A 25,250-nucleotide genomic window follows, 5' to 3' on the forward strand; every position below is an offset into this window, starting at 1 on the left:
ATGCTTTTTGTTAAAACTGCTCCAACGAATCTTTCATAATTTTCACTTAATGGGGGATCCATCTGATCACTTTATCAAGTTCTTTGGAAAATTTAGTCCAGTCTGCTTTTCTGAAGTTCCATCTTGCCCTAGGCATTGATCTGATCACAGGAATTTGAATTCCTACATCTAGAATTACTGGCCAGTGTTGGCTTTTTGGGAAACCTCCAAGGACTGTCCTCACTGTATGTAAAGGATGTCCCTGGGAGTCCTGTGTTACAAAACATAAGTCAGCATTGGAATCCTTGTTCCAGGCTGCAGATTTAAATGTTCCCTTGTCCTTTGAGTCAAAAACTAAGCTAAGATTGTTATGTTCAGCCTAGTTTGCAAGGTCCTCACTATTTTCATCTGTTATGTTCAGCCTAGTTTGCAAGGTCCTCGCTATTTTCATCAGTATCGCTGTATTTCCAGTTGCTGTGATGGCTGTTGAAGTCACCAGTTTATGTACTTGAATGCAAGGAAATAGGAAGAACATGAGCTGGCCAGTTATCTGCTGGAGGCTTGTAGACTTTTGTTAAAGCAACATCTTCAATTTTAACAGTGACAGTCTCAATATTTTGCATGAGTTTGCAGATATCAGATGTGCATTTTCATTGCTACTGCATATAGGTAGCACAGCAGCAGATCTGGTGGTATGTAGCTCCCAGGACTTCATAGCTACACGTCCTCTTGAATACAGTCTTTGCTCGTTATCTCTATGAGTTTTTTGAATGACTGCCACAGCTACATTGTTTTCAAGTAGCATACAAGAGAAATGATGTGATTTAGATCAGCTGAGCCCTTCAACACTGAGCTGTATAATTCGAATGTTATGGCTCAGATGTCTGGTTGGTTCGTTCTGAGATGAACCATTGTGAAGTAGTTTCACGTTCATGTTTAAGCCAGGAGATCTGTCGTAGATAAGTCTGGCTGCCAGCTCTGATACTCATTTAGCAGCACCCAGGGCATATGTGCAGTTTAGATTACAAAAGATGAACAATTGCTAATAGCTCTTAAGGTATGCACTTTAGAGCCCATTTTCACTAGACCTTTTTGCTTCTGATAATCTGTCCTATCATATCCATGAATAATGTCTATCCCTCCTGGAATACCTTGTATTGAACTAATATAAATATTTGAAATCAGTACAATGAAAGACCAGTCAAAGCTACAAATTTCACTTTCTTTATTCACTCAGTGACTAGTTTCAGGCCAAGACCTATTTTCAAACCATCATAATCAAAATGGTATTTAAAAAATGGAAAAACCATGTCACAAATGTGCAGACAAACAGTTACAGCACATGCAGATAAGCTGCAGGAAGTTCATGATAATGGAAATGAGGGGAAGACAACCACTTACCTGTTGAGGACTCATGTGTGGCACTCAGAAACACAACTGAAAACAGTTAACACTTACTTTTGAGCTCTTGCTCTATTTCTAGGAAGAGCACACACATTCAGTCACACAGTTTCTGGTAAGTTTTTCTGTGCACCAAGGTAAGTGGTTGCCTTTCTCTTATCTTACATAATTTGAAATTATGGTCACTGTTGAAATTTTATTACATTCAATTGATTATAATATTCATTTTCATTAAAATTACACAAATTATGAAAAGTCAAAGATATAGTCTGTGATTGCACTATAGCAATGTATCAGCAAAATTATTGATTTTTGTGCATATAATAGAAAAGAATAAATTTGCTGTTTCCCTAAAAAACCTGGCACACATTTATATTTTAAAAGCTCTTACAGTGTTTCACATGTCCAGCATTAAATTATATACCTGCAAGGTTAATTGCTCGCTGAATATAGTTTGTATTGTCTTGTGACAGATATTTGTCACTCACATGAGCATGACATTTACTGCAGTACACGTATCCAGATTCTCTGTCACAAGCAGATCTGACTGCAGCACTTGACATATTTTCTTTTAGAATCAGAGTTATATTTGTAAACAATTGGAATGGTCACATTGTGTTTTAATGCAATAAAAATATTTTACTCCCTTGTTCTTTGTCATTAGGTACCTATGGTTCAGAAACTTACTTAGATCAACCAATTAGCATTAGCATTCTGCCAGGTATAGATACTTTTGAGAAGTGACTGTTTTGTACTTAGTGTTGTTCATAATTCCTGATTTTTGTGTTGTCTTCATATTTATGCAGCGTTATATGATGATTTTCTCACAGTATTTCGTGAATGGAACAGGGAAGGGGGGATCAGATAGTGGTACAATAAGTACCCTCCGCCACACACCGTAAGGTGGCTCGCGGAGTATAGATGTAGATAAAATGGGATCCAAATTTTTTCAACTTTGTCTGTTGTTAAGGAACATCCATATAATCTCAGAATGGGGTGGTGTGTTATGTTACATGCCTAGCAGCAACAAATGATTATATTCAAGAGACCATTTAAGAAATAAACTATTAGATGGAACCAAACACTATAAACTGTTGTAATACACTGTGCGAAGTGTTCACTAACCGGAATAACATTCATTGTAGCATTGTTGAAATTACAGAGAGATTGAAGGAATCTCAGTATTTACCTTCAGAAGTTGAAATTGCTAGCATCATTGATAAAAATACTAAAGTAGTAAATAGTAATCCTAGCTTTGGGAACTATATGTCCCCAGTCATCCCTGAAGAACGAACCTATATTGCAGAAACAAGGATTACTACTTTTCACTTAAGCTGTTTATGTCTGCAGTACTAGGAGCTGTACATCCTGAAGGTAAGAATGGCCAGCCTTTTTGGTTCTATGTAATTTTAACAATTTGCTCAGTTGAACTGTCCATTTGGTAAATTGCTTATATCATATGAGCGAAATACTTTTCTGAATGTGCATTCCAATTTGATAGTGGTTTAATGTCTTAATTTTCACCACTTTTTCAAACAGATTACTTAGGTGGTGTTCATTTTATATAAGAGCATGTAAATTTCAGAAGAAAATAAGTATATATGTGTACTGATCCTTGATGTGTACATAGCTGTCAGTCACTAACAAGCATGGAAACCTGGTTAAAAAAAATAAAAAAAATGTGAACTTGTTTTGGAATATGTGTGTGTGTATTATTTTTTGGTATCTGATTGCTCCAGGTTTTATCAATATTTCTAGAGCAGAACAAAGATCTTTTGTTATTTTACACAGAAATTTAAATAAATAAATAAATAAATGTATTGTCTTGTAAGAGAGAAAATATCAGTGGTGCCCTTGTATTCACTTATTGTTTTTGCACTGTCTTCTTGCTGTTCTTCTGTAAAATACACTTAACCTAGTTTAGCTGTGAAAACGTTTCTCCAGGAATAATACGGAGTGAAATGTACCAGCATTTTTGTGTTCTTATTCATATATCAAGCAACTGTTCCTCAAGTCAAGAAACTAAACAGAATTTTTTAATACTTTATCAATATGGTAGCCTTTATTATTACCTGAAGGTTAATGTAGCAAGTTATTAATGGTACCTTTTATCAGTTATCAATCTTGTAGTGTACACAGTCATATGTATGTTCATAAGAATGATTGTTACTATATTTGTATTCATAAGAATGATTTTCACCAACTACTCAACCTGTGACACCTATTTATTTAATAGCTTTAATAAGCCATTATTAATTTTCACTTTATACTTGTGTGAACATTACTAGCTGTTACTGAGGTAAAACTGGCAAGGGGAGATCCCCAGAGGTGACACTGAATTCTCAAAACTACCATATATTACTGTAGGTGGACCCTCATTTAAGAGTTATCAGTGGGAAAAAATCATAATTTTGCATGATGTTCTAGGAACTTAAAATTGACCTCATTAAATTTATAAGCACATTAGCATAGTGGTTAGCATATGAGCTTGATGCGCAGACATTTGTGGGTTCGAATCTCATTAGGTGCTGAAAAATTCTTTATTTTTAAATAATTTAAAAATGACTTTGATCATTTTTTTATTCAATTAATTGGTTTAAATGTAATTTTTTTCAAAATTTCTAATCCTTTATCAAATAATTTTAATCATTGTATTGACTTTTTCATTTGGTCTTACTTTTTTCTAGTTACCATTCTCTTTTCATTTGGAATAATTGTGCATGTGATTTTAACTATTTTTATTATATCTAAAAACAAAGATGATGTGACTTACCAAACGAAAGCGTTGGCACGTCGATAGACACACAAACAAACACAAACATACACACAAAATTCAAGCTTTCGCAACAAACTGTTGCCTCATCAGGAAAGAGGGAAGGAGAGGGAAAGACGAAAGGATGTGGGTTTTAAGGGAGAGGGTAAGGAGTCATTCCAATCCCGGGAGCGGAAAGACTTACCTTAGGGGGAAAAAAGGACGGGTATACACTCGCACACACACACACACATATCCATCCACACATATACAGACACAAGCAGACATATTTAAAGACAAAGAGTTTGGGCAGAGATGTCAGTCGAGGCGGACGTGCAGAGGCAAAGATGTTGTTGAATGACAGGTGAGGTGTGAGTGGCGGCAACTTGAAATTAGCGGAGATTGAGGCCTGGTTGATAACGGGAAGAGAGGATATATTGAAGAGCAAGTTCCCATCGCCAGAGTTCGGATAGGTTGGTGTTAGTGGGAAGTATCCAGATAACCCGGACAGTGTAACACTGTGCCAAGATGTGCTGGCCGTGCACCAAGGCATGTTTAGCCACAGGGTGATCCTCATTACCAACAAACACTGTCTGCCTGTGTCCATTCATGCGAGTGGACAGTTTGTTGCTGGTCATTTCCACATAGAATGCGTCACAGTGTAGGCAGGTCAGTTGGTAAATCACGTGGGTGCTTTCACACGTGGCTCTGCCTTTGATCGTGTACACCTTCCGGGTTACAGGACTGGAGTAGGTGGTGGTGGGAGGGTGCATGGGACAGGTTTTACACCGGGGGCGGTTGCAAGGGTAGGAGCCAGAGGATAGGGAAGGTGGTTTGGGGATTTCATAGGGATGAACTAAGAGGTTACGAAGGTTAGGTGGATGGCGGAAAGACACTCTTGGTGGAGTGGGGAGGATTTCATGAAGGATGGATCTCATTTCAGGGCAGGATTTGAGGAAGTTGTATCCCTGCTGGAGAGCCACATTCAGAGTCTGATCCAGTCCCGGAAAGTATCCTGTCACAAGTGGGGCACTTTTGTGTTTCTTCTGTGGGGGGTTCTGGGTTTGAGGGGATGAGGAAGTGGCTCTGGTTATTTGCTTCTGTACCAGGAAGGGAGGGTAGTTGCGGGATGCGAAAGCTGTTGTCAGGTTGTTGGTGTAATGGTTCAGGGATTCCGGACTGGAGCAGATTCGTTTGCCACGAAGACCTAGGCTGTAGGGAAGGGACCGTTTGATGTGGAATGGTCTTCATGATCTGGACTCACAGTGAAGAAGAACTCCAGAATTTCCTCTCCAACCTCAACTCCTTTGGTTCCATCAGATTCACCTGGTCCTACTCCAAATCCCATGCCACTTTCCTTGATGTTGACCTCCACCTGTCCAATGGCCAGCTTCACACGTCCGTCCACATCAAACCCACCAACAAGCAACTGTACCTCCATTATGACAGCTGCCACCCATTCCACATCAAACGGTCTCTTCCCTTTCTGTTTTAACTCCACCTGCAGGCACCTGTGAAGGACACCCTGACTATAATCTGGAAATCTGTAATTTTAAACTCACTTAGGAAATCAGAAAGGAGGAAAACCTATATAGATTTTGAAATAATAAGTGGCCCATACCACTACCACCCCCAGATTCGGTAACTAAGAGCCAGCTAGATCCAATTTCATAGTGGAATCTGTGACTGCATAGCTCATTTGGAAAAGGTTTATATCACGAAAGACAAGGAACTGGGATGGAGCTCTGTTACTGTGCACTGTTTTAATTTGTCAAGAGCCCACATTCCTGCAAACTGAAAAATTAGCTATGGGCACTCCATCCTGCACTATTGTAAATTTGTTTGGCTTAAGAAGCAAATACTTTCTCACAACTCACCAAACAGTTGCATGTGGAACATCTAGTTCAAAGTATGGATTGTGGCTCAATTTTGCAAGAGTGTTAATAAATGTTCTCTCTGTCTTTCACTCACAGGCAGCTTGAAGATTAGTTAAGAACTACTGAATAGCCAATCTGAACATACATTGACCACAGTAGCATGTTATTTTACCTTTGGAATGCAATACAGCAGTGATTATGGCAAGGCATGGATTCAACAAGTCCTTGGTAGGTTTCCAGACATATGCGGCATGTGATATCTATGCACATCACATGCAATTCCTATAAATTAGGGGCTGGTAGTTTGTGGGTGCTCAATAGTGTCTCACTTGTATTCCACTGGGTTCAGATCAGGTGGATTTGATGGAACTTGATTTCGTTATCATGTCCTTCAAACCACCGTAGCACAATTCTAACGTTGCGTTATGGACAGTTACCTTATCGGTTGATGCTATCATTCTGAATTACATGTTACCATATGCTGAGCCATAACAATCTGCATTTTGATAAGAGCCTAGCTGCCCATGTTTCTCAGACACATTTGTCATTGAAATTCCAAGAGTAGATGTTTCAGTAATGGGCAGGCATCATATTACTTCTTCCCACACAATCTCACAGAATTTCAAGACAAGACAGAGGTTTACCAGCAGTCGTTCTTCTTGTGCACCATTCATGAATCAAACAGGGACAAGGGAAATTATAATGGTACCAAAACTAACCTCAACTACACAGTGTGAGGTGGATTGTGTAGCATAGATGGTATATTTGGTAAATAAGCAGGAAAAACCAGACAGACTCACAGGTCAGGGAAAGGCCCATTATTTTACAAGACATATTTACAGTTGAGCAATCACAGTGATCACATTCATTTGCTTCTTCTGTGGTTCTTTATATAAAAATATTTATTTATCTGTTGTTCACTTTATGAATGAAATGCAGAATGGAAGTAATAGTATATATGGAAACAAATAAATTTTAAGCATGTATAAATTCAGTGAAAATCATACATTCTAATCCTTCTACTCATCTCATCACTTGTATCCACATTCATTTAAAAGCAATGACATCACCTTTCTCACACCACTTCACACACTAAAGTCCACTTATACAGTGATTACTCTTTTTCACCAGGGTCACTTCAACAAGTTGCTGAGCTCCCAACTATACAGAAAAATTAAAGCAGCAACACAGCAGCATAAATCTTCTGTATATGAAGGACATAGTAAATACAGCACACACATTCTTGAACTAAATGTCAGAATTACCTCAATATGATCAGTTTATACATTACTCAATACTGTAAAAACTATTAGCTATTAGGATTTTTAATTAATTTTTGCACCATATTAATATACTTTCATGAACTATTTTAGCAGTCTGGGTGACTTCATTTTGTTACTTTCCTGTTTAATTACTGAGTCACTTACAGCCATTCTTTTTTTCATTGCTACTATAACTTTCCTTTATACATTTCTGCAGTTCATTGATATGGTTTCAAAGCTTCATTTTGGTTTTTGCTTTATTAAGTGCACAAAAATGATTAGATAATTTCCTTGTGCCCTTGTTTATCTATGTCTTTGAATTTAAAGTAATTTTTATTTTCTGGGAATGCAGCATCAGAGGGGTGTTTATGATGAAGTGTCAAAATTTTGTTCACCTTATCTTGGGACTGTTTCCCAAGCCACTTTTTTAGCATGCATTTGAAGATCCTGATGATGTCTTCATTAACTACTCATCTTGGTCTGGTTGTCATTTATCCTCCAAGTAATATTAAGAATTCTTCAAGTGTAAATGTGATTACTTTAGGATCTAAAAAATCTCTGTCATACTCATATATTTGTTTGCAATAAACATCTGGTCAGTTGCACAGAGGAATGGTATGATGAACCAAGTCTTATATCCTGAAATGTATTTATTGTGATTTATGATTGGGAATATCAGAAATCACATAAGTTGAAAATAGTCATAAACAATGACTGTGATTTTTATTTTCCTGCACTGATTGTACATTTAACTCTTCAGAAGTTTCTTCTATTGTTGTGAGTACATATAAGAACAAAGTGTTGTTCATCACAGAAGAATGGTTATTACAATTCTAAAGCTATGGTAATAAATTACCACAGTTTTTATTTATTTGTTTATTTTTTCCAGCCATCACATCAGCTGGTATGTGTATGCATCAATTGATCTTCACTGACTGATCCATTATGGGGGAAAGTAAACTGTCACCCATTAATTGCTCAATTTACCCCCCCCCCCCCCCCCCCCAACAATCCCTCCATAAACATTCTTTTCAGGCCACCTTGCAATACCCTGTTTTATGCACATGTCCAGTTGTCTGATTCTTGAATTGCTCTCAAAAATACATTGTGTCAGTTTCTTGTATCCATTGTGTTGTAAAAATCATTTCTCATTAATGTGCTAAATGATTAATGATGTTGATGCTTCATTTTGCTACTCCATTCTTCTTCTTCAGTTTTATTTATGTATTTATATCACTGTGTAGTTGTGAATAATGGAAGGAGTATAGACATGTTACTCAAAGTACAATTAATGTTCTGTGAAAATGTAACTTAGCTTTCTTTAGCACTAAGAGAAACACACAAATACACAAGCTGAGCTATACTGTTTTGGCAGTGCAACCTTCATTGTAAGTCACTGGAAACTTCATGGCAGGGTCACTGCCGTCACATTCCTATGCTATTGCCTTGCTGCCTCTCCCTCCAAATGCCAGCCTCCTTTCTGTCTGCACGAGTGTGTGTGTGTGTGTGTGTGTGTGTGTGTGTGTGTGTGTTAGCTCCAAAGAATAACATTGCCCAAATGTCAGCAACATTTAGAGTCTTGCTTACTTGCATTTTGACTATTCAACTCTGTAACTATACAGTGTGTAATTACCTTTACTCCTTGTATTATTTGTATTCTACCTGTGACTTTTCTATCATTTTTTGAATTATGTGTTTATAAACGACTGGAATCACCGATTATAATTGTCTTGCTCCTGATTCATTGGTGTGAATAGTTACCACCCCCATACCCATAGGCGTCTGCAAGGGGTTCAAGAGGTGGCACTTGTCCCCCACTTTACCCAGGAATCAGAGTATAGAGTTTTTATTGATTGCAGTACTCTCATAGATGCGTAGGAGTGACTGGATATGATCATTTCTCTGGTGTAATAAGTTTTTTGTGCTGCTATAAAATTGAGAGCTTGTAGAATTAAACATCTTGAAACTGATCAACTCATTTATATAAAAACTGGCAATTTTGAGGACATGTGTGTGTATTTGTTTTGGTCTAAATCTGATGAAGGACTTAGCCTGATAGCTAACAACTCCTAGCAGTATTTTTACAATGCACTGTCTACCACTCTATGTCTCCTCTATCTGGTGAGTACCAATCTATATTTTTATACACTGAAGAGCAAAGAAATTGCTACATCTGCCTAGTATCGTGTAGGGACCCCGCAACCACGCAGAAGTGCCTCAACATGACGTGACATGGACTCGACTAATGTCCGAAATAGTGCTGGAGGGAACCGACACCATGAATCTTGCAGAGGTGTCCATAAATCTGTAAGAGTACAAGGAAGTGGAGATCTCTTCTGAACAGCATGTTGCAAGGCATCCCAGATATGCTCAGTAATGTTCATGTCTGTAAAGTTTGGTGGCCAGTGGAAGTGTTTAAACTCAGAAGACCCACTGTAGCAATTCTGGACGTGTGGGGGTGTCACATTGTCCTGCTGGAATTGCCCAAGTCCATCGAAATCCGCGATGGACATGAATGGGTTCAGGCGATGAGACAGGATGCTTACATATGTGTCATCTGTCAGTGTCATATGTAGATTATAAGAGTTCACATATCACTCCAACTGCACCCCCCCCCCCCCCCCCCCCACACACACACACACACACACACACACCATTACAGAGCCTCCACCAGCTTGAACAGTCCCCTGCTGACATGCAGGGTCCATGATTTGATGAGATTGTCTCCATACTCGTACTCATCCATCCACTCGATGTAATTTTAAAAGAGAGTCTTCTGACCAGGCAACATTTTTCCAGTCACCAACAGTCCATTGTCAGTGTTGATGGGCTTAGGGGAGGCATAAAGCTTTGTGTCATACAGTCATGAAGGCAACACAAGTGAGCCTTTGGCTTAGAAAGCCCATATTGATGATGTTTTATTGAATGGTTCACGTGTTGACACTTGTTGATGGTGCAGCATTGAAATCTGCAGCAATTTTCAAAAGGGTTACACTTCTGTCAGTGAACGATTCTCTTCAGTTGTCATTGGTCCCATTCTTTCAGGATCCCTTTCTGGCCACAGCAATGTCAGAGATTTGATGTTTTACTGGATTCCTGATATTCACAGTTCCCTCGTAAAATGACCATGTGGGAAAATCGTCACTTCATGCTACCTTAGAGATTTTTCATAAAATTATGTGAAAATTAGTGGCTTGCTATATTGAGACACTACTGTCACTCAAGTATGCTGTCCCAAAGCATATTTGTTAGACTAACATTATTTAATGTGTTTTTTAAGGTAGAAAGAATGGCGTGAGTTTAGGTTTTCACAATGTGTGATGAATTTGAATTATTTTTGGGTATTCAGCCAGCATTATCTAGGTTGTACAGTATTTCAACAAGCTGACTTGTTGCCCTTTTCAGGGGATCGTGATGATGGACTGTTTTCTTCTGGCTACTCTCTGCTGGTGAGATGGAGGGGGGAAGTGTGCTATCTGGAAGCAAGCCATGATCTGCAGTATCCGTGCCACCACCACTTGGTTCAGGACCCTACTGATATGGAGAATAAGTGGTGTGGTCTTCTGCTCTTCAGTTGGAAGGCATGAGCAGATCTTCCCCAGACAGCCAATGTGCTGGAGCATGCTGAGGGCTAGGTCACAAGTCTTATTTTATTGGGAACCACTCTCTTTATTTAAGACATCCATTGCTTAGCTGGATCTCTGCATGCTCTATTGAGATTCTGTTCCAGAGTGTGTCAGCTTGTTGTAGCAACTTGGTGCCATCATAATTATTATATCCTTTATGAATTAGGTGCCCTTCAACACTTGACTTCATTGATTGATTTTATCTGTTTGCTAAATATGCATCATGCATTTTTCATTGACTGTCCAGGTAGTCTGGCCTATGTACATTTTGCCTCCCAAGGTGTGGTACACCCTTGGTTTTGGAAGGCCTGGTTTTCCTTAACATACCCTAACAAGACTTTTGTGTCTTGATGTGAGGGATCAACAGTTTCTCTTCCTTCTCTGCATGCTGTGATCAAGACATCGTTGGCTTTATGGTGTACTGGATCAGTTGATTGTTGTATGTGGTCAGATGGAAAACTTAACTGTCTCTACTAATGCTGCTGAACTCTCTTGGTCCGATATGTCACAATATCTGTATAGTAGTGACTTTAGGACTACCCTCACTGTGAGGGAGCATGAAAACTGGAGACATGCAAGTGTAAATCTATTTGTCGGTTTACAGTAAATACTGTGTCCTAATGTATCATCTGGCCTTCACTTGACATGCAGAAAAGGAGAATAGATAGTGATCCAACCATCCAAGTGAAAAGAAATATTATTGTATTTATCTGGAGCATGTTATCAGGGTGGGAAAGGGGGATGGGGGAGTACAATGTAATGACCATGTTCATGAGCAGATTTATTCGCTAGATTTTACGGATTATCTAAAGCCCATAAAGAAAGAATGGCATTCCATCAAATTGTAAGCAATATTAGCACATAACATCAGTGTACTTGCATATTAGCTAGCAAAACTGCTGAAAGTGATGCTCAGCCCCATTGTTGGAAAATGCGAGGATCACATAAAACATTTGGCATATTTCGCTAAGCACCTTCAAAACTTCTGGCTACACCATAAACACCTCACAGTGAGCTTTACCATGTTTTCCTCCTTTATTAGGATACCTCAAAGAGACACTCTAAATCTCATAACAGACAAGCTGACACTGTTGCTAACAAGACTCATTTAATACATGTTCGTGTTTGCATGACCCTGTCCCATTTGACAGAAATTACTACGAATACACTGAGTGAGTAACAATGGGCTGCCCACTGTCACCACTGGTGGCCAACACATTTGTTGAGACACTTGAACTCCTCGCGTTTCCTCCAATACATAGGTGATACATTTGTAATCTGGCCCCATGTATGACAGTTATCAATACTCTTTAGAACATCTGAATTTGCTGCAAAAAAAGATCTGATTCACAATGGAAACAGATGAAAATAACCAACTTACATTTCTGAATGTGCTTGTCAAACGAAAGCCAGACAATACTTTAGGACACAGAATTTACCGTTATCCAAGGCATACAGATTTACACTCACATGCTTCCAGCTTTCATGCCCTGTTACAATGAGGTGTGCTATGAACACTAGTGCACAGGTCTCATGAAATCTCTGACCAAGAGATTTTAGCAGTGAAATTTATAACATCCCTACTGTTATACTCCTGTTGCTTGGCATCTTGTAGATCTCTTCTTTCTCTCTTGTCCTGTTGTGGGATATTGTATGAATTAGAAAATTGAATTTAATTGTCATACATTAAGTTTGTGACTGATAATAAGAATTTATTATTACTGTTCTATCTGATTACTAAATTCATTAAACCTCGAACATTTGTGTGACCAACTTTCTTATCATCCTCAGACAAATCGCCTGACCCATACAGTTATTCATACAAAAGCTCCCCAGTGACTCTGTCAGCCAACTCCTCCATCCCATCCCATTGCATGAAACATGGGGCAAACCAGCTTGCCATTGTGGGCAGAGGTGCAGTTTTACTTATTCTAACAATCACCGATGCTGTTGCTCACTAGGCTCATACCGTGTACATTGATATTCGGACGAGCTGTGAGGACAGTAAACTTACAAGTTGCAGCAGCACCTTCAGACTGTTACCATAAAAACTGTTAGAACAACAGCCAGACCCAGTGAGCAATAAAGACAAAGAAGCCTTGGGCATAGCATGGAGAAGGGGGAAGAGAAACTGTTGTAACGCATCAGTTAAATTTGGAGGAATACTCCAGAAATATGACATGAAGTGCATATTTTGCACACCACCCAAGACAAATACCTTGTTGAAGTCTGCTAAATTAATTTTATTGATCCATATTAATTTAATGTCCAAAATTATAAAAATAAAGTATGTCATTGGTGCACATTTCACCAAGTTACCTTCCATTACAAATGCACGACTGAGATATGATTTTCAAACGACAGAGCACAGCAATCAGCCTTCTTTTTCTTTCAGGTTTTATTAGGCAAATCTAGATTGTGGCTAGTGCTGAGCCATTATCAATACTTTTTCACAGTATCAATGCATGTCCTAGTACATCAGTCCCCTGTTGTTCGGGCTTCTGTCACAGTTCGTTCAAGACTGTTGAAATCGTGAACAAACTGTGACAGAAGCACGAACAACAGGGGACTTATGTAGTAGAACATGCATTAATACTATAAAATATTGCATTGATAATGGCTAGGCACTAACCAAAATCTAGATTTGCCTAATAAAACCTGAAAGAAAAGGGTGATTGATTGCTGTGCATTATCATTTGAAAGGACTACATTTGTTTAATTAGGACACTTGTAGCATTACGAAAATGATTTATTGATGCTATGAATTACATCATGAAATCAGTTTCTGAACATCAGTCACTTCTTTTAAATGAATTGTCATGAAGGCGAGCCCATTCAGATGTTGCTCTCTAGTTGTTGTATTCCTTAGGTATGTCTTGATGCTCTTAAGAGTGGAGAAACTGCGCTCATTTGTGGCTGTAGAAACTTAAACACATTGAGATATATCTGACAGTTGCAGGCAGAAAAAGTTTCCTTTGCATTCCCTGAAACAACTACTTCAGTCACCTCACATGTTGATGAAAGTGTGTCAACTCAGCCATTGCCATTGTTAAATCGGTGACTAATGGACCTGAAGCATAAAATGAATGTGGTTTTGTAACTCCATCAATGATCCCTGTATCTTTAGTTTTTCATGGTAAAAGACTATTAAAATTGTTAAAAAGCTCAAAATGTGTCAAGAACCAATCCTGCAGTGAACTAATGAAGGCATCCAGACAGGGTATGAACACACACACATCGTATTAACCCACATCATCATCACTGGTATCCTGATTTGCACTGTGTGCTTGATTGGCAGAATTGTATGGTTGCTTGATTTTAACTGCATTGTCTGAAGCTGATCCATGGTAATGTTGATTAACTCTGTGAACTCTATATCTTGGCACTGAAGTTGATGACAGATGGACTCACTGAGTGCAACCAGTTTAGAAAGTATAACTGTGCAGATGACAAAATCTCCCTTGGTGATGGCTGTCAACAAAATAATGGCATTGTGGGATGTGGTCTTCCCCAGAGCTGAAACAACACAGCCATACATTTCCTTGAAGTCTTGTGTGATGCAAAGATGCTCAATCCAGCTAGTGAGCATGGTATGTTTCAGACTCCTGACTTGAACATTGATTAATGATTCAAGGGCATCATTTAATACTTGCTTATGATTTGACTCTCCAAAGAAATTATGTACCATTTCCAGCATTCCTAGTGAGTTCCCCATAATCAGAATCTTGCATGTATTGATGACTACCAAATTGAAACTATGAGCTGCACAATGAGAACATGCACCTAAAGGGCAGCCCTGTTGTATGAATCCATGAGCTCCGTGAGCTTTTCCCAACATGGCTGCAGTACTGACAATAGCCGTTGTAAAAATCACATGTCAAAACAAAATTTTACCGAGTTTTCAGGTACAGATCCAGCCAACTCTTTGCCAGTCACATGAAACACTGGACCAAATTGCAAGAAATATTAATGAATCTTGAGATTGGGTAAATATTATGATGATGAGCACAAAGAGAGAGTTGCTCTATTCCTGCAACATCAGCAGGTTCATCCACAAGAACCATGAAACCTTTGACATTATTAAAATGCTGAACAATCCTTTGCAGGAGTTGGTTATTGATGCAACTGGTGGTCTGATTTTGGATTGGGGTGCTAATGTACTAGTTACATTTACCAGTTTTTTCCAAACTTGCTCAAAGGCTTTTGTCAGGCACAAAGTTACCATGTTTTTATCATCTTATTTGTCAACTTAAAGAGGCCCAATCCTGACTATGCATTTTCTATTTTTTTCCCTGCTGCTCCATCAAGCCTTGGTCCAGACAATGTTTTATATCTTGTGTCTAGTTCGTCAGTATATGAACAAAATTATCACCATCGATTGTAGTACCCTTATGGTAAAAGTTGCTTGCATGGATGCTGAAGCATTCAAAACCTTGCTTCCACTTCAAAAACCTGAGGGTTACCAGGTGTCCAACATTTTGATGACTACCTTTACCCGAACTTGTCTTAGTGAAAAATGCACAGTACCTACACGAGGCACCATCATCTTTGGGTGAATATACTAACGAAAAATATTTCCGCATAACCTAGGTTGAACTTACAATATTGGCCACTTTGCAAAGTGAGGGGGAATTTGTAAGTTGCATTGGGCAAAAAAGGGTTTTAGAAATGTTTTAGCTTCATGCCATGACTAACTTTTTCGTTATTTGACAGCAAATAAACACTTACGCCATACTTACCGCCTGGTGATGAAATGTCAGAGCCTAATGTGTCAATGAAAGATGTTGATTTTGCTTCAGGACCTGACAGATGTGATTATGAACTAGCAGTAATGCTTCCATTGTTTGAAAACAGCAGTGACGGTAGTTTTGGTCAATCATTCATTTTCCCAACCTAAGAGAGCAGAGTTACTTCTAGTTGTGGTGTTTTGCAGAAGTAGTTCAAAATGTTTCCACATTTTGTTTTGCAATGCATTGTGTTAACTCTCAAAATTTAGATTTCACTATACATGCTTCAGTAACACTGGTTTTTGCAACACTAACATAACAACAATTTATCAGCTGCTAATGCAGAGAATCATGTACAAAACAAACTAGAACATTTCCTAGTCAGCACATGGTCTGACAGTATGTCCACCACATCTGTACTGTGCTTTGTTTCTATATTCATTAAGATTCATTTACAGATACTGTAACATACTGAGACTGATCTCATAAACTTTGTATTTAATTCACCTTTGATATGAAATTGATATGTTTTTAAAACAAAACTGAAAACACATAATGTTACTATAGAATGGAGAAATACTGAAAGCAGAGGTGTTGTTAACCCTGTTAATAGCATTATGATATTGAGTGCATGTGTGTAAGAAAAACATGTGTCTAATATCACATTTTGAGGGGTGGGGGGTTAAGCCTAGAAGCTCCCCCATGCCACCAAATAAATATGCCACTGCTGATAAGGATGACAAGGGATGCAGAAATCTGGAGTCTACAGCATCTTGTACCAGTGCAGAAAGTGTATGTGGGTTAGTCTCACTAGACAGTACAGGGAAGGTGTGTGGAGTATAAGCATCCCATGGCTGAAGGACAATGAACAAATGACCGAGCGAGGTGGCGAAGTGGTTAGACACTGGACTCGCATTCGGGAGGACGACGGTTCAATCCCGCGTCCGGCCATCCTGATTTAGGTTTTCCGTGATTTCCCTAAATCACTCCAGGCAAATGCCGGGATGGTTCCTCTGAAAGGGCACGGCCGACTTCCTTCTCCATCCTTCCCTAATCCGATGAGACCGATGACCATGCTGTCTGGTCTCCTTCCCCAAAACCAACCAACCAACCAACAATGAACAAATAAACCATTGTGAAGAACTGCATCTCTGAAGGACATGTCATGAACTATGAAGACACCTAGCTGTTACAAAAGGCAACACATTTTGAGTTTGCGTATTAAAAAGAATCTATAGAGATCCAGCTACACAAAGAACTTTTAATTAAAGGCAGTGGTTTCTAACTTAAGCAAATAAGTCTTGGGGCCCTACCGTCTCAAAACACAACAGTAGTCTCTGGGACAACAAGTTCATGCTACCATAAGTGGAGAGCTTGGATTACACCATGTAGGTGCACATTCTCCACTTCAGCAGTTTCTCTAGGGCAGTGGCAGTGTCATAGACACTGAGGACCATGGTTTGTGTTGGGGCCATGCTCTTCCTCACCATCTCATCAGCAGAGGCACTGTGAACCTTTGGTTGAAAGTGATGAGGGAAGGGGTGAAGTAGAAATAAAGACAGCACCTAGTAGGGGACAATAATCATATGAACTTATAATATCAGTAAGTCACATTGACAAATATGACACGAACTGGATGTTGCCTCCCAAGTTAATACCTGGCAACAAAATTCAAGAAAAAATTACTGTTCAAGTTATTTGTATTCATTGCACTGGTGTATATAGCAAGTGTTTAATGTGCAGCTGACGAGTAAATCCCTGGAATTATTCAGTAAAATTTTGCACTTGCACTGTACCAGCTCTAGCTAAATTTTATGGCTATTATTTGTTTAAATTGAGCAACAGTGTTTTTAAAAATGAAATGACTGCTTCACTGCCATAACAGATGCTATTTCACTGCATAAAAGATGCTTTTGGTCACTATTTAATGACGTGGTAAATGGAAGAAATAGATTTTCGTGCCTTCTCTTTACTGCTATCTTTATTCTGTTAGAGATGTGCTTTTCGTTTTTCTTCCTCATACTTTTTGAGCTGTTTGCCTAAATACTATTGTTCAATAAGAGTGTATTTCATCTGCCCCTATATTACATCCATTTTCTAAAATGGTGAACTTGTTTCTCAATTTAACCTGGTATACCTCCAATTTTTAAATACATTTTCTTAATCTAGATTTCCTTTACTGCCTGGTAAATTTCTTTCTAGCTTCATATATATTCTTTTCTTGTACATCATATGGGTATATGACCACTTGGAATTCTGAAGTAGTCCAGGATTGCCATAACATATAGAATATCCTTTGCTGGATAAAATAAAGTCAGTTCTATTTTTATAAGGTTTGTAATTTGTAATGGCAACCAGCCACAAGCATAAGTTACAAACCTTATAATTATAACACAGCAATGTGGTTCTCATAAGGTCTAACCTGGTTTTTAGTTTCATTTGGTCCTTGCCAAGACCATTAGTTTTCTCTTGAGAGCATGTGTTGAGGACAAACATATTGTTGTTGGTAATTCTACTAACATATGACCTCTTGTCATTTCTTGCATCACACCCTAGTTTCCCAGTGAAAAATCATTCTTTAGGTTTTGTCTGCACTTATGTTACAATCACCTCTTACAACCTTGTCGTAAAAGTTGCTGTCATTTGTCAGTTTTAAAAATTCTTCATAGAGATCTTTCCCTTTTTCACAAAAACATAAGCACATTGAAGCATAGATTTGGTTGATTTTCATGAAATATCTTTAGTTCATTTTTAAAAGATTCCACAATTTTTTGTCCAAAATGTAGAACATAATTGTTCAGTATCCACAACTATAAAAATTACTTGGGAAAAAACAGTACTCACAGCAATTTTATTTTTAAAAAACCACGACTTCTTTCAGCCGTGAAGGCCATTTTTTGGTGGTTATCTTAGCACTAAATCAGACCTATGTCACTATTGGTTCATCTTTGTCATACCGTTGATGGACACAGAACACTGTGATTAACAATGCAGATAACTAAACAATGGAAAATCCAGGATGGAATGTAACCATATTATGAAAAGCATTGTTGCTACCCACCATATAGTGGAAATACTGACTCACAGATGGACATCACAAAAAGGCTGTCAGAAAGTGTGCATTTCACCAACAAGGTCTTTGTGTAAAACAGACAACATATACAACACACTCAAGCAAACGAATTCACACTCACATGTCCACAGTCTCAGGCTGCGGCTTTGACAGCCAGAGACTGTGGTCATATGTGTGTGTGTGTGTGTGTGTGTGTGTGTGTGTGTGTTTTTTTGACGAAGACCTTGTTGGTCAAAAGCTCACTTTCTGACAGTCCTTTCGTTGTGCCTGACTGCGACTCAGTGTCTCTGCTATATGGTAAGTAGCAACTATCCTTTTCCTAATATTGTTACAATGCAGATTAACTTTCATATAATTTACAAGTAGATAGTTATACATAATTTTTGCCATGCCCCAGCATTTACTTCATGTGGACTGATAATCTGGTTTTCTGTCCTTTCATAAATTTTGTACTCTTTGTGGTTCTACAATCCTGTAATCAGTATTAGTCTCAATTTCCACATGTTGTTGTTGTGGTGGTCTTCAGTCCTGAGAGTGGTTTGATGCAGCTCTCCATGCTACTCTATCCTGTGCAAGCTTCTTCATCTCCCAGTACCTACTGCAACCTACATCCTTCTGAATCTGCTTAGTGTATTCATCTTTTGGTCTCCCTCTACAATTTTTACCCTCCACGCTGCCCTCCATTGCTAAATTTGTGATCCCTTGATGCCTCAGAACATGTTCTACCAACCGGTCCCTTCTTCTTGTCAAGTTGTGCCACAAACTCCTCTTCTCCCCAATTCTATTCAGTACCTCCTCATTAGTTATGTGCTCTACCCATCTAATCTTCAGCATTCTTCTGTAGCACCACATTTTGAAAGCTTCTATTCTCTTCTTGTCCAAACTATTTATCGTCCATGTTTCACTTCCATACATGGCTACACTCCATACAAATACTTTCAGAAACGTCTTCCTGACACTTAAATCTATACTTGATGTTAACAAATTTCTCTTCTCCAGAAACGCTTTCCTTACCATTGCCAGTCTACATTTTATATCCCCTCTACTTCAACCATCATCAGTTATTTTGCTCCCCAAATAGCACTTCTCCTTTACTACTTGAAGTGTCTCTTTTCCTAATCTAATTCCCTCAGCATCGCCCGATTTAATTTGACTACATTCCATTATCCTCGTTTTGCTTTTGTTGATATTCATCTTATCTCCTCCTTTCAAGACACTGTCCATTCCGTTCAACTGCTCTTCCAAGTCCTTTGCTGTCTCTGACAGAATTACAATGTTATCGGCGAACCTCAAAGTTTTTATTTCTTCTCCATGGATTTTAATACCTACTCCGAATTTTTCTTTTGTTTCCTTTACTGCTTGCTCAATATACAGATTGAATAACATCGGGGAGAGGTTGCAACCCTGTTTCACTCCCTTCCCAACCACTGCTTTCCTTTCATGCCCCTCTACTGCCATCTGGTTTCTGTACAAATTGTAAATAGCCTTTCGCTCCCTGTATTTTACCCCTGCCACCTTTTGAATTTGAAAGAGAGTATTCCAGTCAACATTGTCAAAAGCTTTCTCTAAGTCTACGGATGCTAGAAACATAGGTTTGCTTTCCTTAACCTATTTTCTAAGATAAGTTGTAGGGTCAGTATTGCCTAATGTGTTTCAACATTTCTACAGAATCTAAACTGATCTTCCTGGAGGTCAGCTTCTACCAGTTTTTCCATTCGTCTGTAAAGAACTCGTGGTAGTAATTTGCAGACTTGACTTATTAAACTGATAGTTCGGTAATTTTAACATCTGTCAACACCTGCTTTCTTTGGGATTGGAATTATTATACTCTTCTTGAAGTCTGAGGGTATTTTGCCTGTCTCATACATCTTGCTCACCAGATGGTAGAATGTTGCTCTCCCAAGGCCGTCAGTAGTTCTAAAGGAATGTTGTCTACTCCCGGGGCCTTGTTTTGACTCAGGTCTTTCAGTGCTCTGTCAAACTCTTCACGCAGTATCGTATCTCCCATTTCATCTTCATTTACATCCTCTTCCATTTCCATAATATTGTCCTCAAGTACATTGCCCTTATATAGACCCTCTCTATACTCCTTCCACCTTTCTGCTTTCCCTTCTTTGCTTAGAACTAGGTTTCCATCTGAGCGCTTGATATTCATACAAGTGGTTCTCTTTTCTCCAAAGGTCTCTTTAATTTTCCTGTAGGCAGTATCTATCTTACCCTTCATGAGATAAGCCTCTACATCCTTACATTTGTCCTCTAGCCATCTCTGCTTATCCATTTTGCACTTCCTGACGATCTCATTTTTGAGACATTTTTATTTCTTTTTGCCTGCTTCATTTACTGCATTTTTATATTTTCTCCTTTCATCAATTAAATTCAATATTTCTTCTGTTACCCAAGGATTTCTACTATCCCTCGTCTTTTTACCTACTTGATCCTCTGCTGCCTTCACTACTTCATCCCTCAAAGCTACCCATTCTTCTTCTACTGTATTTCTTTCCCCCATTCCTGTCAATTGTTCCCTTATGCTCTCCCTGAAACTCTGTACAACCTCTGGTTTAGTCAGTTTCCACATATATTTAGTCAGTTTCCACATATATTAAGGATTTTACATTTAATGGCATACATTCTCTCTAATAGATGAAATTCTGAAATTGAAGTTAATGTTGCCTACAAGAATGTATAATCAGAAATTTGCTAATGAACAGAGCTGTGAATTACTGGCAGTTGCAGAACAAGCAAAAACTGTGTGTGACTGTGTATTTATAACAGCAAGAAATTTCAACTACGGTACATCATTAATGGCAGTGCTCTGTGTCCAACGACGGAAGGACAAAGTGGAACCAATAGCTATGTGTAGCTAAAGAAGTGTGAAGATAACGACTTTAAAATGGCTTTGGTTACTGGAACTGGTCAGGCTGTATGAAAATAAAATTGCAGATGTTGCTGTTATTTGTTTCCAAGATTCCTTAATAATCTTCGCAAGCTTCCTTCAATGCCTGTAGTATTGCTTTCAATTTTCTCATTTACAATGAAGAGTAAACCTGACTTCTTACCATGCTCTATTTTGCTGGAATAAAATGGGTAACTCTCCTTGATTTTTCTCTGTGCTTCTGACAACCACACTATGTTCCATTTGTTGTATAACTCTTACTTAAAATCGACTAACCTATCTTAGGATCATAAAGTTCTTCTATCTATTATTTCCGAATACAAAGTGGTAGAAGCAGGTGGATTTTGGAGGTCTTTTTAAAGCAAACGGAATAAGATATCCTTGTTGGGAAGATATGACACCTCACGAATTAAGATGACAAATGGCACAGTAACAAAGAGAAAATTCTACAAGTTCCCTCAAAAGTGGACATCAACTTCTCTAGGTGTCCTTAATAAGGACACCAGTCAGAAAATCAATATTAAAAATTCTACAACCATGTATCTCCAGTTATTTCTTCTCAACCTTGTTAATTCTGTAGCTCATTGATAAAATAAAATATTTTCAATTAGTGACATCCTTTACCATCTCTGCTGCAAGCTTGTGTGGTTCCAAACTTGCATTCTGCATATAATTCAATTATCCGCTCAGCACAATCACACACACACACACACACACACACATATATATATATATATATATATGTTCAGTTGTCTCTGCTTTTGACCCACATATGCTGTATGCCCCTTTCTCACCCTCTTTCTGCCCTCATTATTTCCTACTTTTAAAATATAATGAATTTTGCCTGTACCCATCAGTATGTATCTTTTCAGTTTCCACGATTCTGACACTATCCTGACATTCCATTTCTTCTCACAATTTTATTTTGGTATTATAAATGCACCTTTTATTTCTTGATACAGGATGCCATTTTTTTTTTCATTCTTACTGATAGCTGCATATGAAGAATTACTGCTATACAGTATTACTGCTATACAGTATCGAAATAAGCTCAGAAGGTGTAGAAGTTTGTGTACTGTAAAATCTTTAAAAGCCTGTCAAATCTGTCCCAGATGTGCCAGAAAAGCAGGGCTGAGTAAGCAGTACATAGATATTCTGCTGGTAACATACTGTGTCATCAAGTAGGTTTCCCCTTTGATAAGAACTTACACTACAGCCGTAACACTTGAATGACAAACAACATTTTCTCGAAGCATATTTATTCGATAATGAATTTTAGCTATAGCATAGTAGTAATAATAGTAATAGTAAGTAAAACCGTTTTAGATCAATACAGAAGAGAGTATGAAAATAGATGTAATTTTCCTGCAAGATGTAATGTGTCATGACTATTTAAGACATTTTTCTCTTTGTTTTTTCTTGCTTGTGCAGGTACCCTACATAAATTACATTGTGCACTTCTATCTCATTCCAGAATACTGGCCTCATGAAACTCTAAATTCATGCAGTGAGAATATTGTGTTTGACCATCCCTTTGGGATAAATGTGATACTTCCTGATAATCGGAAAACAGATTACCTTTATACATGTGCCAAGTGCTGTAAGACGTACAAGTTTCAGCGATCTTTGAATAGGCATCTTACATATGAATGTGGGAAACTACCTCAGTTTCAGTGTCCATACTGCAATGAAAAGAGACATCTTAAATGTAATTTGGATAAACACATTATGCGTAAACATAAAAAAATTCCAATGTGTATTTAGTTCCACCATATAGTAGATGTTGTCATGAGATACAAATAAATGTGCTGTTAAAAGATATCATTTATTTTCTTTTAGATTAGTTATATGTTGTATACAGGGTTATTTTGTAAGTATTTCTAGGGTTTTAGAAGACAGCTGCATAAAAACTACAAGACGAACAGAAAAATTACACATTTCAATGCCTTAGCATAGTTGCGGACTGCACCACTATGGGCAGTCACACCAGAACGTGAAGACAAGCCATCAGTTCATTATTGTTGCCTTTGGGTAGGCAACCCAGTGTACAGCTTTTCAAAGCATGCTGGTGTCGTTACGCATTCCTGAACACCATCGTCAGTGACTTCAATTAATTGTGCGCGTGTATTGACATTTTCCACATCACAAATGATGCCTTTATTGAGCACCTATATGACAGGTTACAACTTGGAGAGATACTCTGTCCGCTGATAGTGTCTACTTTCTGTAAGTCATTTAGTTCTGAAACATCACCTTCTGAAAACCAGAGGTACTTATAAATAATCCTGTACTTTCCAGTGCATATTTCTGAAAGACAATTTCAAGCACAACTTGTGAAGGATTGATGTTGATTACTTCTAGTGCACAATTTTATTATAATCATTTTTTCCTTCCTTTATGCACTTCATATATAATGTTATATGTTTCCACATTGCCCATGCAGCATAGTAATCACAGATTTGCTTTACATCCTATCATGACTGTGAATGTGTGTCACTGATTTTCAGTTCCATAATTTTAAAACACTAAAAGAAGATGACATTTTATGACTTAATTAATTACCCTTTGCTCTTCAGGGCAACATACAAAGTACTGCAAAAGTTTCAGTGAAACCTCCCCTGTTTAAGAGTCTTATATACAGAATTAATTCATCAAATTATGCACTAATTGGTTATTTCTCAGGTATTACTGACAGGATTACTTTGATTTTGTGACTTTTATATGAACTGTTAATCTTAAGACAATTTCTCAAGTTTTTAGGCCAACATATATTTTCAGTTACCTAAATTCCTCTGGCCTTGCCAAATGGAATATTAGAAACAGATTTTGGCTTACAAGCTCCAAACATTTTCTTCTTTATGACAGATCATTAGACGTGAAATTTGTCTTATTTTAAGGTGTCATTGACCAACAAGTAGTATGAATATATTTTATGCAAAAATCAGTCATATTGTATATTAAGCAGTTGGAATATACAACTGTATATTTATACCACATGACATTTCTTTGCCATAGTAGTCAGAATGTCTAAAATGTGACAGAAGAATGCAATAGTAACTGATGGTATACAGTGTTTGTAAAGCAACTTTAAAAGAAACAACAACTCTTGCATAATAGGTGCTCCAATTTTGCCATTGAGTTAGTCCTTTTTTAAAACCAGAATATACCAAAGATCCATCGAACAAAATACTTTCCCCAGTAACTGAAAGAAAGCACACATCACATTCATCTTCAAGAAGGTTAGCAGAAGTGATCTACAAAACTACTGCCAAAAATCGTTGACATTCATCCGTTGTAGAATCTTGGAATATACTCTAAGCTTATATGTAATGACATATCTTGAACAGAATGACCTCCATGTTAACCAGCATGGATTCAAATATATCGGTGATGTGAGACCCAACTTAGTTTTCTCACACAACATCATGAAAGCCATGGATCAAGGTTGTCAGTTGATATAGTATTTCTCAACTTCTGAAAAATATTTGCTTCTATATGACACCAAGACTTCTTGGTAGAGAACATGCAGTGTGGGTTCTTGATGGAGAGATACTGATTGATATAAAAATAACTTATCATTTTATTTCAAAGAAAGTAATCAATTTTTGAAAATATTACATACCACTGCATAGATAGAAAATCTACTCACCAAGTAGCAGC

At 37.9% G+C, this 25,250-nt stretch overlaps 1 protein-coding gene across 1 annotated transcript; it reads left to right on the forward strand.

The window, feature by feature from the left end:
- The first annotated feature begins 5,921 nt into the window (after window positions 1-5,921).
- Window positions 5,922-23,897, forward strand: LOC124607428 (longitudinals lacking protein, isoforms N/O/W/X/Y-like). Its single transcript, XM_047139754.1, has 2 exons — window positions 5,922-6,237; window positions 23,065-23,897. Exons 1-2 carry the CDS (start codon window positions 6,189-6,191, stop codon window positions 23,352-23,354), a joined length of 339 nt encoding a protein of 112 aa, XP_046995710.1. The 5' UTR covers window positions 5,922-6,188; the 3' UTR covers window positions 23,355-23,897.
- The last annotated feature ends 1,353 nt before the right edge of the window (window positions 23,898-25,250 follow it).

Source organism: Schistocerca americana, chromosome 3 (genome assembly GCF_021461395.2).
Source record: "Schistocerca americana isolate TAMUIC-IGC-003095 chromosome 3, iqSchAmer2.1, whole genome shotgun sequence".
In the NCBI taxonomy this organism is placed as follows: domain Eukaryota; kingdom Metazoa; phylum Arthropoda; class Insecta; order Orthoptera; family Acrididae; genus Schistocerca; species Schistocerca americana.